At 33.9% G+C, this 15,278-nt stretch overlaps 1 protein-coding gene across 2 annotated transcripts in view; it reads left to right on the forward strand.

Moving 5' to 3' along the window:
- The window catches only part of RICTOR (RPTOR independent companion of MTOR complex 2), a 122,095-nt gene that overhangs the window by 89,863 nt on the left and 16,954 nt on the right, over nt 1-15,278 (forward strand). Inside the window, exons 20-32 of one of the 2 annotated variants that reach the window (XM_069556140.1) lie at nt 824-959; nt 1,351-1,550; nt 2,716-2,842; nt 3,236-3,400; nt 3,571-3,647; nt 4,085-4,163; nt 8,511-8,620; nt 9,061-9,148; nt 10,248-10,340; nt 10,908-11,014; nt 11,483-11,712; nt 13,149-14,157; nt 14,435-14,506. In XM_069556140.1, coding sequence (XP_069412241.1) covers nt 824-959; nt 1,351-1,550; nt 2,716-2,842; nt 3,236-3,400; nt 3,571-3,647; nt 4,085-4,163; nt 8,511-8,620; nt 9,061-9,148; nt 10,248-10,340; nt 10,908-11,014; nt 11,483-11,712; nt 13,149-14,157; nt 14,435-14,506 — 2,493 coding nt within the window. The remainder of the gene's footprint in view (nt 1-823; nt 960-1,350; nt 1,551-2,715; nt 2,843-3,235; nt 3,401-3,570; nt 3,648-4,084; nt 4,164-8,510; nt 8,621-9,060; nt 9,149-10,247; nt 10,341-10,907; nt 11,015-11,482; nt 11,713-13,148; nt 14,158-14,434; nt 14,507-15,278) is intronic. The other variant, XM_069556141.1, reaches the window with a different exon arrangement.

Below are 15,278 nucleotides of genomic sequence, written 5' to 3' on the forward strand. Positions count from 1 at the left end.
TTCTAGTACCCCATGCATTTTTATTCCTTCTGAGTTTAGATTACCCAACCACCAGTGTTGATTTCTTTGAATAAGAGAGCTTTTACTTCATGTTTTTGAAAAGTTCACATCATTGGTATTATTATTGATTATTATCATCTCTTCACATTTTGAGAAATGTATAGAACATATAAATTACATTGGGATAAAGAAGCATAGCACTGACCATTGCTTTATAAATTTAGTTGTTTAAATTTTACCTGAATCTTTTATTGTTAACTTTTTGCCTAATTGTGAAAAACTGACAAAATCCTAGTATAGTAACATTTGTGTGCAATTATCTAGTATAAATTCATAAAGTATAGTAGAAGAAAATATATATATTCTAGGTTTAAATAGAGTTTTTTTAAAAAAAGACCTAACAGTAAAATAAAATGTATACTTGTCAAAAAGAAGAAAAAGAATGAAAATTTATATCCAGGTGGTTTCATCATATTTATCCAACTGTGTATCTTCTAGCAGTGTTATGTTTGCATTTTTCCTGCTAGCATCTTCTCCACTATTTTCTATCAGGCATCTCACCATAAAATTCTTATTTCACGGAGATATTTTTTATAATGAAGGGGATTATGTGTGTGTGTGTGTGTGTGTGTGTGTGCACGTGCACACACGCACGCACGCACGCACGTACGTGCATGTGTAGAATGTACCAAATGTGTTTCTTAAATTTCTTGCCGTTTACCCCAATGGTTTAAACTCAAAACGTATTCAAAAGCTATGGTTAAGATTCTAAAATAATTGTTTGGTTTATTACTTTGTTGCTGATTTTTTATTTTAATCTTAGGTTTGTACGAAGACTACTTTATTTTTACAAGCCCAGTAGTAAGTTATACGCCAATCTGGATCTGGATTTTGCCAAGTCCAAACAGCTCACAGTTGTGGGTTGTCAGTTTACAGAATTTCTTCTTGAGTCTGAAGAGGTAATAGGCACTTTGAATATTTTCCAGAGGACATGTTTTTCACTGAATTTGCCCCCTTCCTTTTATTTTTGAATATGTATAAGCTATATTTAGAAACATAGAATGAGCCCAGACCTAGATTTTTATCCTTAGTCACTAGCTATTTATGTGACTTTGGACAAGTTATTTGCCTTCTAAAAGACCTGGTTTTCTTTTGGTAAAATGGAAAATAATACCATCTCATGCAGCATTGTATTGAATAGGATTAAAAAGAACAGATACTCAGAGATTAATGTCTGTTATTAGTAACTTCATTATTATTAAATGTTTTAGACTTGATTAATCGAGTTGATTTTTCTAATGGTAGACACTAACTGCTTTTCTAGCAATATCATAATGTATTTGCTTTTAGGATGGGCAGGGATACTTAGAAGATCTAGTAAAGGATATTGTTCAATGGCTCAATGCCTCTTCTGGAATGAAACCTGAAAGAAGCCTTCAAAATAATGGTTTATTGACTACTCTTAGTCAACACTACTTTTTATTTATTGGAACACTTTCTTGCCACCCTCATGGCGTCAAAATGCTGGAAAAATGCAGCGTATTTCAATGGTGAGCATTCCTAGATTCTGTTTCAGTATATACCTAAACTTTTATTTTTAATGTGATCAGAAAGGGTAAGCTTTTTAGTCTGTATACCTGTATTTGGTAAGTTTTATTGTTGTTGTTCAGTACCTCAGTCATGTCCATCTCTTTGTGACCCCATGGACTGCAGCATGCCAGGCTTCCCAGTCCTCCATCCCCCAGAGCTTGTTCAAACTCATGTCCATTGAGTCGGTGATGCCATCCAACATCTTGTCCTCTGTTGTCCACTTCTCCTCCTGCCTTCAATCTTTCCCAACATCAAGGTCTTTTCTAACGAATCAGCTCTTCGCATCAGGTGGCCAAAGTATTGGAGCTTCAGCTTCTGCACCAGTCCTTCCAGTGAGGGTTGATTTCCTTTAGAATTGACTGGTTTGATCTTGCAGTCCAAGAGACTTGCCTGTGAGTGTCCTGGAGTCTCTGGTGGAAGCCTGGGTTGACCGAGGCCTGCTGCAGGGTCAGGGACACATACTATAGCAGTCCTGGGAGCCTGCTGGCCTGAGTCCTTTTGAAGGAGGTTGCCATTACCGCCATTACCCTTACCATAGTTTGGTCTCAGGCCAAACAATAGGGAAGGAACACAGCCCCACCCATCAGCAGAAAATTGGATTCAGGATTTACTAAGCTTGGCCTTGCCACCAGAGCAAGATCCAGTTTTTCCCACAGCTAGTCCCTCCCATCAGGAAGTTTCCACAAGCCTCTAATCCTTATCTGTCAGAGGGCAGACAGAATGAAAACCACAATCACAGAAAACTAACCAAACTAATCACATGGACCACAGCTTTGTCTAACTCAGTGAAACTATGAGCCATGCCATGTAGGGCCACCCAAGATGGATGATGGGTCATGAAGAGTTCTGAAAAAAATGTGGTCCACTGGAGAAGGAAATGACAAACCACTTCAGTATTCTTGCCTTGAGAATCCCACAAATAGTACGAAAAGGCAAAAAGTTTTGTTAAAATACAAAAAAATTTTAATTAGAGTTGTCTTGATGCTCTGATGCTTTTTTAAAAATGGGTTATTTCTTAAGTGCATTCTTTTAGAAATGCTTATTAGGAATTTTAAAATATTTGTTGAATTAATGAATCAGTACAGTAATTTCTAGTAACCTTTATTATTTTCATCATTTTTTTAGTTTACTTAACCTTTGCTCCTTGAAAAACCAAGATCACTTGCTAAAACTGACTGTTTCAAGCTTGGACTATAGCAGAGATGGTTTGGCCAGGGTCATCCTTTCCAAAATCTTAACAGCAGCCACTGATGTGAGTATAACATAGGCAATAGAACTATAAATTCATAACAAGTTAGTTCAGTATTTTATAAAATCTAGCTTAATAAAATTATAAATTTTAAGACTGTGGGATGGAATTTTGAGTTTATTTTTAAATTTTAGTTTGTCCAGAGAACTCGACTACAGTACGCATATTTTTATATAAAGAGAAATGCTTTGAAGCAGCTAGATAGATACAGTATTTTATTATACTGGAACTAAAAAATATATTTGTATCAAGGGCTAAACTGTCAATTCCAGTCTTTCTGCCCTTTTCAAGTGTAAAACTCTTCTAAAACAAAGTCAGATGGACTGTCTATAGTGAAGTTTGGATGGTGGTGGTTGGTTTTTGTTTTTTTTTTAATGTTCTCGTTTATCTTTATAGGCCTGCAGACTGTATGCAACAAAACATTTGAGAGTATTATTGAGAGCTAATGTTGAATTCTTCAATAATTGGGGAATTGAATTACTAGTGACCCAGCTGCATGATAAAAACAAAACGATTTCTTCTGAGGCCCTTGATATTCTCGATGAAGCATGTGAAGACAAGGTGAAATTTCATTATCTTATAATAAAATACTTAGATATGAATTTTTATGAAACTATTCAAGTTTGATAGAAAACTGTGAAATTATAATGTATGTAATATAGTGGTTTTGGAAGTAGAGAACTTACTATCTTCATGCAGTTATTAATTTGCCTAATAATTATTTATTTTAGGCCAATCTTCATGCACTTATTCAGATGAAGCCAGCTTTATCTCACCTTGGGGACAAGGGTTTGCTTCTCCTCCTGAGGTAAATTTTAAGAAAAATTTTCTTGTAGTTACGTTTTCTTTTGTATGCTCTCTGGCAGTGTGTATTAAAGCTGGATTCAAATCTGTAAAGGAAGCACTCTAAAGAGTTTAGCTGTTAACTTCTGAAAGAGGCCCATTTTAGAATATTGGGCATCCTTTAATACTGAAACTCTGGCTTTTCATTGTTTTCCATAATGTTTCATTTTCATTTCTATGTGTCCTCATTCTTTTTATAACATTTTCTTTACTGTGGTTGGATTCATGTTTTTTGCAAAGATTTTCAAAGTATTTGTATTTGAAATTATAAGATAATTGACCTCTTTAAGGCAGTGTTCTTAAAGTCTTTGGGCTTAAGTGTATTTGGTTTGAGATACTTTAGCTTTATAAACAATTTTTTGTGAGACCCAATGTTAAACTGTTGCCTGTTGCACTTTACAGATTTCTCTCCATTCCAAAAGGGTTTTCCTATTTGAATGAAAGGGGTTATGTAACAAAACAGTTGGAAAAGTGGCACAAGGTAACTTTCTGTTGAATAAGTTTCAGTTTGTATGTTTTTATTTTAGAAAATAGATTTGAGGATTTTGAAATTAAAGTTAAATATTTAAATATTCATATGAAGTCAGGTCTTAAAATTCTGTTATTTATTTTCATATTCATCCATTTTTTAAACTACAGTTATTTTATAGTGTGAACTGTTGATTTTGTATGTTTTCTGTTGAAATTTTGCTTTCAGCTTTAATCTACTGGTATCATTTGTCAACCCTGCTTACCATCATCATTTCTTTTATTTTGGGTTCCTTTTACAGCCCTTTTAAACTGAAACTTAAATCAGTTTTCCTAACTGAAGATTATAAAACAGTTCTACCAAGCAGATATAATAATCTAATTATTAAACTTCATTTTAGGGTAGACTTTTCATAAATCTGAGAGCAAACTTCTTGCTGTTGTACATAATAGGAACATCTAGGAAGAAGGGACTAGTTTGAAGGTATTGGTTATCTCTCTAGCTTTTCTTTAGCTGGTCATCACTGTGGCTTCAGTTAACTTGAAGCATTATAAATCATCATAGAAGCTCATAGAATAATCAGTCCTAACATAAATGATTCCCAGATTTTCCTTGATTGAATTCAGATCATTGTTTATATTGTCTATATTGAACCATATTTCATAAGATAGTCTAATTTTTAAAAAATTAATGAAACTGTTGTTAGAGTTACCAGAGGTGGGATGTGGGGGTAGAAGAAACTAGATGAAGGCAGTCAAAAGATACAAACTTCCATTTATACACTTAAAATAAGTACTAGGGATATAATGTACAACATGATAAATATAATTAGCTTTGTTGAATGTTATTTATCAGTTGTTGAGTAAATCCTCTTATCACAAGGGAAAATATTTTATTTCTTTAGTTTTGTATCTATTAAAATAATCTGTGTTCGCTAAACTTATTGTGATAGTCATTTCAGATGTGTGTAAGTCAAATCATTATGCTGGATGCACACACTGCTGGATGTCAGTTATCCCCAGTTATCCCCAATAAAACTGGATGGAAAAGAAATACTGTAACTGTAAAGCATACAACTTAAGGCATGGAGTCTTTCAGTAATTGGTGAATTGGAAAACTGAAATAAAGACATTAATAGTTTCATTCCCTAAACAGAAGATTATCCTCACTTTAAAAAAAAAAAAGTGAAAGTATCTAGGAATACCGAATATCTGGTTTAGAAGCAAAATTGGTAAGAGCATGAACTTCAGTGGTGGTAAGGTTTGATAGAGACATATTTTCTGGGTATTTTTAAAATAAGATGGACAGAATTCATGAACTGATTAGATATAATAAATGAGGATTACTTGACTCTTATGGTTTCCGATTTGAATGCCTGAGTAAATAATGGCTTGTCATTAAGAGATTGTGACTCGCAGGATTGGGGATACTAAATTTAGAATAAGTTGAACTGCTATTGCCTGTGGGATGGCAAGTGATGGTATCCAGAAAACACTTGGAAATGTGGATCTGGAGCTAAAGATGGCAGTTTGGGAGTTGTCAGTGAATAGTAGTAGTTGAAATTTGAATTGAGTGAGAGCACCAAGGGAAATGTAAAGAACAAAAAAATAAAACTGGAAATTGCTCCCTAGAGAACACTATGCTTTAGGGGAACAAAAGGATGGGGACACTGAGGAAAAATTATCAGAATGATTTCACTAAAGGATGCTTCAGGAAGGAGAGGCCAGTGGTATATATTCTTGAGAGAGGTCAGATAAGGTAAACACTAGAAAAAACACTGTTGAATGTGACAGGTCATTGGTGAATTTTGCCAGAGCAATTTCAGTAGAGAGCTGCAAACAGATGCTAACTTGCAGTTATAGTGAGTTTAGGCAGTAAATGGGAGTAAAAACAAAGTGAAAACAAAGACAATATAGCCTACTCTCTCAAATTAATTAGAGAATGGGAAATTAATTAGTGCTACCATTAAACTTAGTGCTTTTCAAGTATTACCTCATTTAATCCTCACAGCAATTCTGTGAAATGTTTGCTATCATTTCTGTTTTATGAAGGAAAATGTAGATGCTAAGATGAGTAACCTAATTTATCCTAGGTCACAAAGCTTGAAAATAACAGAGCCAGGGGCACTTTTAATTCCAGAGCCCTTGATGCTCTTTCCGCTATGTTTGATTTTCTCCCAAGAGTTCGTAGCATGCCATGATAAAGTTGATGCTCTTTTTCTAGGTAATAAAACATCCAGGCCAGAATTATACTGAAAATCCACTCATTTGATTTAAAACTTTCTCTCCTAGCCCAGGCTTGGAACAGACTTAGAAACCTGCAATAAAAGAGGGGGTATGGTTCATTTCATCACTCTTTATTGTTTACCTCCTCCCCATTTACCAGCTGCAGATTTAGGGCCTCTCCAGCTTTAGAGCAGGAGGGAGAGGAGGAAGAACGGATGAGAATTCATGGATAGTCTTACCCAGCTGATGTAGTTGTTACCTGGGGCTGTTAGCTTTGGGGAGGGCAGATTTCAAATGTTGATTTTTCTTTTTACTCAGGTCTTACGTTCATAAATTCCTCAAAGACTTCACTCTGGAAATCTCTCATTTGTAGTTCCTTTGACCAGAGAAGTGGCTCCTCTGGTTGCTTACTTAGTACCTCCTAGTATCTAGAGGTATACCCTCAGAGGTATACCCTCATTTGGGGTCTTGTCCCTCCCTGCCTCCTTGAGGTGATCCTCAAGATGATCCACATTAGAAACTCACTGCATTTCATCGTTACAAACCATACCCCTGGACTTTGCTAGTGTGTTCCACATGGTTGCCACTGGTCAAAAAGACTAGCCAAACAGTACCACATGAATGTAACTATTCCTTCATAAAGGTCAAAATACCTGCCTTAATTTGTATTTTTGTACTGAGATTTTCATGTCTAGAGGAGATTATGGTAGTGTTATAGCAGTAGTAATAATTTGGTTTGCTGATAATATAATGAAACTCTTACATTACTTTTGCACAGCAAAGAATCTAAAAGAAAAACAGGTGCACTGGGACGACCCAGAGGGATGGTACGGGGAGGGAGGAGGGAGGGGGACTCAGGATGGGGAACACGTGTATACCTGTGGCGGATTCATGTTGATGTATGGCAAAACCAATACAATATTGAAAAGTAGTTAAGCTCCAATTAAAGTAAATAAATTTATATTAAAAAATAATAAATTAAAAAGGAAAAGTAAGCTTTCAGAGTCTCTAAGTAGGGAGTTAAGGTAACTCATCAAATTGAAGTAGTAGAAGATGGTTTAAAATGAAAAATATCTCCCTGCCCCTTTACTCTGTCTTTTCTGAAGGTAATGTTTGTTAACATTTTGTATACATTTAAAGATGTTTTGTACATCTGTAAGTATATATTCTTCAATTAAAAATACAGATAAATTCACTCACACCTGTAAATAAGACTGTATTTAATTTTTTTCTTTAGCAGTATATGTGAGATATCTTTTCAGAGCTGTGCATTTAGAGCTATCTAATTCTCTTCAGTGGCTACATAGTAAATTATATGAATATACCCTAATTTTTATCATCACTCTTGTATTTTGGGCACTTAGATTGTTTCCAACTTTTTAGTTTTATAAACAGTATTTGCTTTATGTTCTTGCATTCTTTGCTTACTTGCGCAAATATATTTGTTGAACAAATTTCTAAAGTATAATTGTTGAGTCAAAAAGTATATTAATTTAAAGTTTGGATAAGTACTGGCAGATTGTTTTTCAGAGGTTCTATCAATTTCTTCTGAACAGTTTAAAGTGGAGATCTTTTGCAGTGAAGATGGTAGTGTGATTGACTGTCTCAGTTTAAATAATTTGACTAGAAGTTTTCCAGGTTTTAGTTGGAAATGTTTTTTACATTTGACCTGGTTTAGATCAGTGAAGAAAGAGATACTGTTTTTCACCAAAAGGTTCTAAAATGATAGAACTTAGTTAATTTCCTTTTAAAATTCCTAGTGAATATCTTCAGGATTTAATATTAAGAAACTAGTTTGGTTTTTGTTGTTGTTTTTTTTTTTTAATGAGGAAAGGAATTCAAATAAGATGAAAAACAAAATTTTTAACTTACTTATATGGACCCCAAAATATTAATTGAAAATGGGGAAAAGAGTATAAGCAGAAAGTTTATGGGTATGGTAGAACATTTTTGCATTTATAATAGCTTGTTATATCCATGCTCTTCAAAAATTTTTCAAATTTCCTGAACAAAGAGAAAGATGTTCATTTTTCTCTTATTTGTGCTTCCAAGATTTGCTAGGTAACTAACATATTAGAGATTTAGCAAATGTTGTTTTGGAAATATATATAATTTAAACAATATTATTTTCTAGGAATATAATTCAAAATACGTTGACTTGATTGAAGAACAGCTTAATGAAGCACTTACCACTTACCGGAAGCCAATTGATGGTGACAACTATGTTCGTCGGAGTAACCAAAGGTATAGTCCAGTCAATGGAATAATTTATTGCTAGTCCTCAAACGTAAAATTTAAAATCATGTTGTTATAAATCATTGTTTTTTAAAGTTTTCCAAGTACTTGGATATTCTTATACTGACATAGGAAAAATCTTTTTAAAGCACAGCACTGAATGTTCAAAATTTCAGTGGCATTCATAACTTGCATTCCCTGACTTGTAGAGCATTTAGATCCCTTCATGTTCTAACCCTCGTCTGTCTTTCTAGTCTTAGGTCTCTTACCATTACTCTGAAACCGGCTAAACTATTATTTTTCTAGAAGAATTCTAATGCCTTTCCACCTCCATATTTTTATTCATGCTGAGTGATTGTCTAATTGTTTATCTGATATTTTAAGTCATTTTATAAATTAGTATGTTTACAGTGAGCCAGTAGGTTTATCAGTCATTTTTATCATACTAGATTACAGCGTCCTCATGTCTACCTACCTGTACATCTTTATGGACAACTGGTACACCACAAAACAGGCTGTCATTTATTGGAAGTACAGGTAAAAACATAATTTGCTTATTTTAAATAGCTGCAGTAATAGAAAAAAGTTAATATTACTAAAGTGTTATCTTTGCAAAAACTTCTCAACAGCCTTGAAGTCAGTGGTGTAATTGCTTTTAAAGCTCCATCTTGTAACTGACTTTGGCATTCTGTGCTTGCAGTCCTTAGATTCATAAACAGGCTTGCATACACTTCCTTGACTTATGATCTTTTGCATATGTAATTTGTTGTGTAGAATAAGTAAGCCAGTCAAGGTCCAAGTTCTTTTTCTTTCTAGTTTGTTGGGAAAATTCATCTTCTTAGTAAAAAAAATGCTGAAAAATTGAATTTCTTCATTCCTCTCATTGGAAAATTAAACTGAACCTGAAACATATTCAGTTACCTTTGGTGAGTAACAAACTGAAAGTATCAGCTGCTATTTGTTAGTATCTAACTACTATCATATACTTCTTGAAATATTGGAGGCTTAGGCAAGCAGCTGTTCTTTGAGTATAGCATGCACATCAAATTATCAGTGTTCATCTCAGGAGCAAAAGTTTTATATAAATATACTCCATAATTTCATGTATTTTTATATTATCCATGAAGATTATTGAGGTGTGTATCTTTGTATTAATTTTCTTTAATTTGCTAAAAATTTAAATGATTTTCTCAATGTCATTACCTCCATAGTATGAGAAGATCTAGTTGTTAATTTATTATTTTCTGTCTAAAAGAAATAATGATAATTAATGGCTAATGTTTTATAATACTAAGTGCCAAGTACTTTGTTAAACATTCTGTGTAATAATTCATTAAATCATTAAACTTTATGAAACAGAGGCTATTATTATCCTTGTTTTAGAGTTCAGGAAATCAAGGCATGGGGAGATAGAGTAACATGCTGAAAGCCACTTGCCTAATAAGTTCCCAGTTCTAGTATATGAGCTCAGAGCACATGTTCTAATGCTGCTTCTTAAGAAATTTTGCATAAAATTATTTTAAGATTTTTAATATACAGAAATTACTAAATATAAACATTAAATATATTTTAATATACAATAAGAAAATGTTAAAAATGTATTGTTAATCATACGGCATTTTTTTTCCTTCTCCAGAATATTATTACAGAACTTTGTCATAATGTTCGTACACCAGATTTGGATAAATGGGAAGAAATCAAAAAACTGAAAGCATCTCTTTGGGCCTTGGTTTGTAATAAACACTTCTATGAGATCTTCTAAATTTTTAGATTTTTACTCATTTTCCCATTGATATTAAATAAAAATTATTTTGTTTGGAATTTGTGCTTAGATTAGTATTCTAAAGCCAAGATTGTTTCTACCCACTTAAATATTAGAAAGTAAATAATTAAACTATTGTTTTTCTTGATAAGGCAGAAGTAAAGTGAAGTTGCTCAGTCATGTCTGACTCTGCAACCCCATGGACTGTAGCCTACCAGGCTCCTCTGTCCGTGGAATTTTCCAGGCAAGAGTGCTAGAGTGGGTTGCCATTTCCTTCTCCAGGGGAATCTTCCTGACCCAGGGATTGAACCTGGGTCTCCCGCATTGCAGGCAGACGCTTTACCATCTGAGCCACCAGGGAAGCCCCTTGATAAGACAAATGGAACTTTAATTCCTAAAGTTCCTTATGTGAGGTTTTTCCCCACAGTTCTTTCTTACAGATGTGGTTAGATTTTTTGTGTTATAGGTAGCTTTTCACATCTCTTAAGAGTTACTCTTGGAAATATATTTGACATGTGATTTCTTTTCTTTTAGGGAAATATTGGCTCATCTAATTGGGGTCTCAATTTGCTACAAGAAGAAAATGTGATTCCAGATATACTGAAACTTGCAAAACAGTGTGAAGTTCTTTCAGTCAGAGGGTGTGTGATTTAACTCAAAATCTCTCTTGTATATATTGTTGTTCACATGTGGATGTGAGGAAAATAGTTTATGATTATAGTTTTTCAGTGCATTAAACATCTTATGGAGTTCCTTGTTTAATATTACTTTATTTTTTAACAACATTATAGTATTGACATTTACCTTGCAAGTAAACAGTAAGAGTTTAGCATGTGTCCAAATAGTCCAGTATTCCATTAGCCTAAATATTCTGAATTTATTTCAGGAAAGCTAATATATATGTATATATATGTTTTTTATTTGATTATAATTCTTTGAAATTATTTCCTTGTAGTTAATAGTTTTATTAGGAAGATTTTCATGTCATTTTCAATAGCTTATTAAATAAAATGCAAATGTACATATATAGCAAACTAATATTTTATGGTTGCTTTAAGAAATCTCAATTTGAAATTATAAGCTGTCATTACTTCACTTTTTACTTACAGGACCTGTGTATATGTTCTTGGGCTCATAGCCAAAACCAAGCAAGGCTGTGATATTCTAAAATGTCACAATTGGGATGCTGTAAGGCACAGTCGTAAACATTTGTGGCCAGTGGTCCCAGATGATGTAGAACAACTCTGTAATGAACTCTCATCTGTCCCAAGCACCCTAAGTTTGAACTCGGAGTCAACAAGCTCTAGGCATAATAGTGAAAGTGAATCTGCACCATCAAGTGAGTATTGTGACAACATCATATGAAGTTAGGCAGAACTAACACTGCTGATATAAAAATTTTAATGGATTTTACATTCTTAATTTACTTCTTTCTGAGATAATTTGGCAGTAATAGCTTCTTGGAGAGTGTGTATCTTTTCACAACAGGGAATATAGCCATCAACCTACATTGTTTCCCTTTGCTTTCTAAATAGCTGTTGGAAACTCGTACTTACAGAGTTAAGTAATAAATCATGTGCCAGAAGAACCATTTCCCCCTCGCCTTTTTTTTTTTCAATTTCTAATAAGTAAATGTTTATTTACCTACTGTCATCTTTTACCTAATTCTTTAGTTCATTTTTCATATATAGGGTTGTTGAGCTAGAATATATTTGTTAAGAGATATTATATTCACATACTCATTTTTAGAAGAAAAGCTAAATTTTAAAATTAAATAGTGAAACTGCTAAAAGGGAGTATCAAAAATCAACTAAATGAAGTTTTAAAAAATCAACTAAATGAAAAATGGATTATAATTTTAAGCCCTGTGTTAAATGGTGCTAGGTGCAAAAGTTTAAAACACAGTTTTTTTTTAAGAGGATAGGTCAATATTTATCAAACATATTTCACCAGATCTAAGACATCCTAAATTATAATATGCACACCACTGTGTAAGACAAAAAGATGCCTATTGCAAGATACATCCTGATTTTAGAGATTTTAAGTGTGAAACGTGCATCTTAAAATTGACATAATGTGGAAAAACAGTGCAGTATGCAAGTTTAAGATTTTGTTTTGCCTTTGTTCAGAATATATTTGAAATCATTTCTAATTATTCAACAGAAAAATAAAATACAATCCCATAGATGTCATTAGTCACCTGGATTGAATCTAATGAGGTAGGCATTGAATTTAGATGAGTTTCTTAGTACCTAAGACAAAATGAGAAATAAATGTAATTCGTTTAAACATGAGCTTAAAATGTGACTCAGTTCTAAGTTTATGTTGTTCAAGATTGGACATTCATTTCTTATAAGATTGATTTTTCTTGCCTATTGTGATTGGAAGTATAAACCACCAGGAACATGTACCAACTCAATAAACATCCATAGTCAAGTCTCCTTTTTGCCTTTAATTTTATCCTGAATATTTGGAGGTTTTAGAAACTTACTGGGATACAAAAGAAACTTCAGATAAGCTATGACATAATGAGTCCTATAGTTTTTTTTTTTTTGGAAATAACAGAAGATTTCATAATTTATATTTTATTCAAATAACAAATTTTGAATCTCAAGGAAGCTCTGTTTATTTGGCTCAGCAGTCTTAACTCTTTATTTTTTTAAATATTTTTTCCAGGTGACTACTAGACAAAAATTTCCTCAGCTATGTCACTTAAAGTTACCATAATTGTTTGCCCTTTTTAATGTGCTTTTATTATCAATCCTTTGATCATAGGCATGTTCATCATGGAGGATGACCGGTTTGGCAGCAGCTCTACTAGTACATTTTTCCTGGACATCAATGAAGATGCAGAGCCAGCATTTTATGACCGACCTGGACCTATAAAGGATAAAAATCCATTCCCTTTCTTTGCTTCTAGTAAACTTGTGAAGAATCGTATCTTAAATTCTCTTACTTTGCCTAATAAAAAACATCGTAGCAGCAGTGATCCAAAAGGAGGGAAACTGTCATCTGAAAATAAGACAAGCAACAGGCGGATCAGAACGCTTACAGAGCCCAGTGTTGACTTTAATCATAGTGATGATTTCACACCCATATCCACAGTACAGAAAACATTACAATTAGAAACTTCATTTGTTGGGAATAAGCACATTGAAGACACTGGTAGTACTCCAAGTATTGGAGAGAATGACTTAAAATTCACCAAGAGTCTTGGTACAGAGAATCACAGAGAAAACACAAGCCGAGAGAGATTAGTTGTAGAAAGTTCATCGAGCTCACATATAAAGATACGTAGCCAGAGTTTTAATACAGATACTACAACAAGTGGCATAAGTTCAATGAGTTCAAGTCCTTCTCGAGAGACAGTAGGTGTAGATGCTACGACTGTGGACACAGACTGTGGAAGTATGAGTACTGTGGTAAGTACTAAAACTGTTAAGACAAGCCACTATTTGACGCCACAGTCTAACCATCTCTCTCTCTCTAAATCAAACTCAGTGTCCCTGGTGCCTCCAGGTTCTTCTCATACACTTCCTAGAAGAGCACAGTCCCTTAAAGCACCCTCTATTGCTACAATTAAAAGTCTAGCAGACTGTAACTTTAGTTACACAAGTTCTAGAGATGCCTTTGGCTACGCTACCCTGAAAAGATTACAGCAGCAAAGAATGCATCCATCCTTATCTCATTCTGAAGCTTTGGCATCCCCAGCAAAAGATGTGCTGTTTACTGATACCATCACCATGAAGGCCAACAGCTTTGAGTCCAGGTTAACACCAAGCAGGTGAGCAAATATACATTTTTAAATGAACATGGTTGAATTTTAACAGACTTAAATGTAAAGCATTAGCCAAGTTTTACATCTACATAAGCCTCAGAACTGACCTACTGTTTACTGTAGTAGGCTATAAGCTCCTAGTTACCCGAATGTGATTTGAAATGGATTCTTGCAGCTGCGAGGGGGGAAAAGAAGCTCTTTTTAGGCCCTGGAAATAAACATACATGCTTTGCAAGGACACACAAGTCACAAGCTTTTTTTATTTATTTCTCGCTTCTGCAAGGATCGATTTTAAAAAGAAGCATGTCGGGGGAATCAGGAGCTTAAGACCTACAATAACAAACAACTTTTTCAGGTAGGTCAATTTAAGGCTCCAAAAGTTGACCTTTTTTTTTTTCTTTTTTGAAGATAACAAAATTTCAGTACAAGTCTTCCCAGCTTAAGTTGTTTAGTCGCTAAGTCGTGTCCGACTCTTTTGCGACTCCGTGGACTAGTAGCCCGCCAGTTTCCTCTCTCCTTGGGATTTCCCAGGCAAGAATACCAGAGTGAGTTGCCATTTCCTTCTCCAGGGGATCTTCCTGACCGTGGCATCAAACCTGCGTCTCCTGCATTTGCAAGCAGGTTCTTTATCACTGACCCACAAGGGAAATCCTCAGTTTAAGTAGCTGTGATAAGTAAAGTAGGAACCAAATGAACATTAAATGAATTACTTGATCCTCAGAATTCAGCATTGCAGTATGCCTGTGCTCAAGAACATTTGGGAGATTTCTGCCGTATCTAAAGATTATATCAAGCTGGTCAAAGTAGTAAATTTTATCTATAAAAGATTTTCATCACTAAATTTGATTTTTGCAAAAATTTCTAAAACCTAATTTTTTTGTTGGGTCAAGTACTTCTAAAAATTTTCTATAGTTTTTGATTATTCATTTACATTTATTAAATGGATGTATTTGCCAAGTAGTGAGCCTAGTTCCTAGCACATATTAAGCACTCGATAAAAGTTAGCTATTATTATCACTATTATTATTGATAGTTATTTCTTTAATGTAATCCATTTGGCTCTTATGTCATCAGGTTGTTAAGTTATGAAGGCATTTTCTCTCAGTAATGTTAACACATTTAGTAGA

The sequence above is a fragment of the Ovis canadensis genome, chromosome 16, assembly GCF_042477335.2.
Source record: "Ovis canadensis isolate MfBH-ARS-UI-01 breed Bighorn chromosome 16, ARS-UI_OviCan_v2, whole genome shotgun sequence".
Classification (NCBI taxonomy): Eukaryota; Metazoa; Chordata; class Mammalia; order Artiodactyla; family Bovidae; genus Ovis; species Ovis canadensis.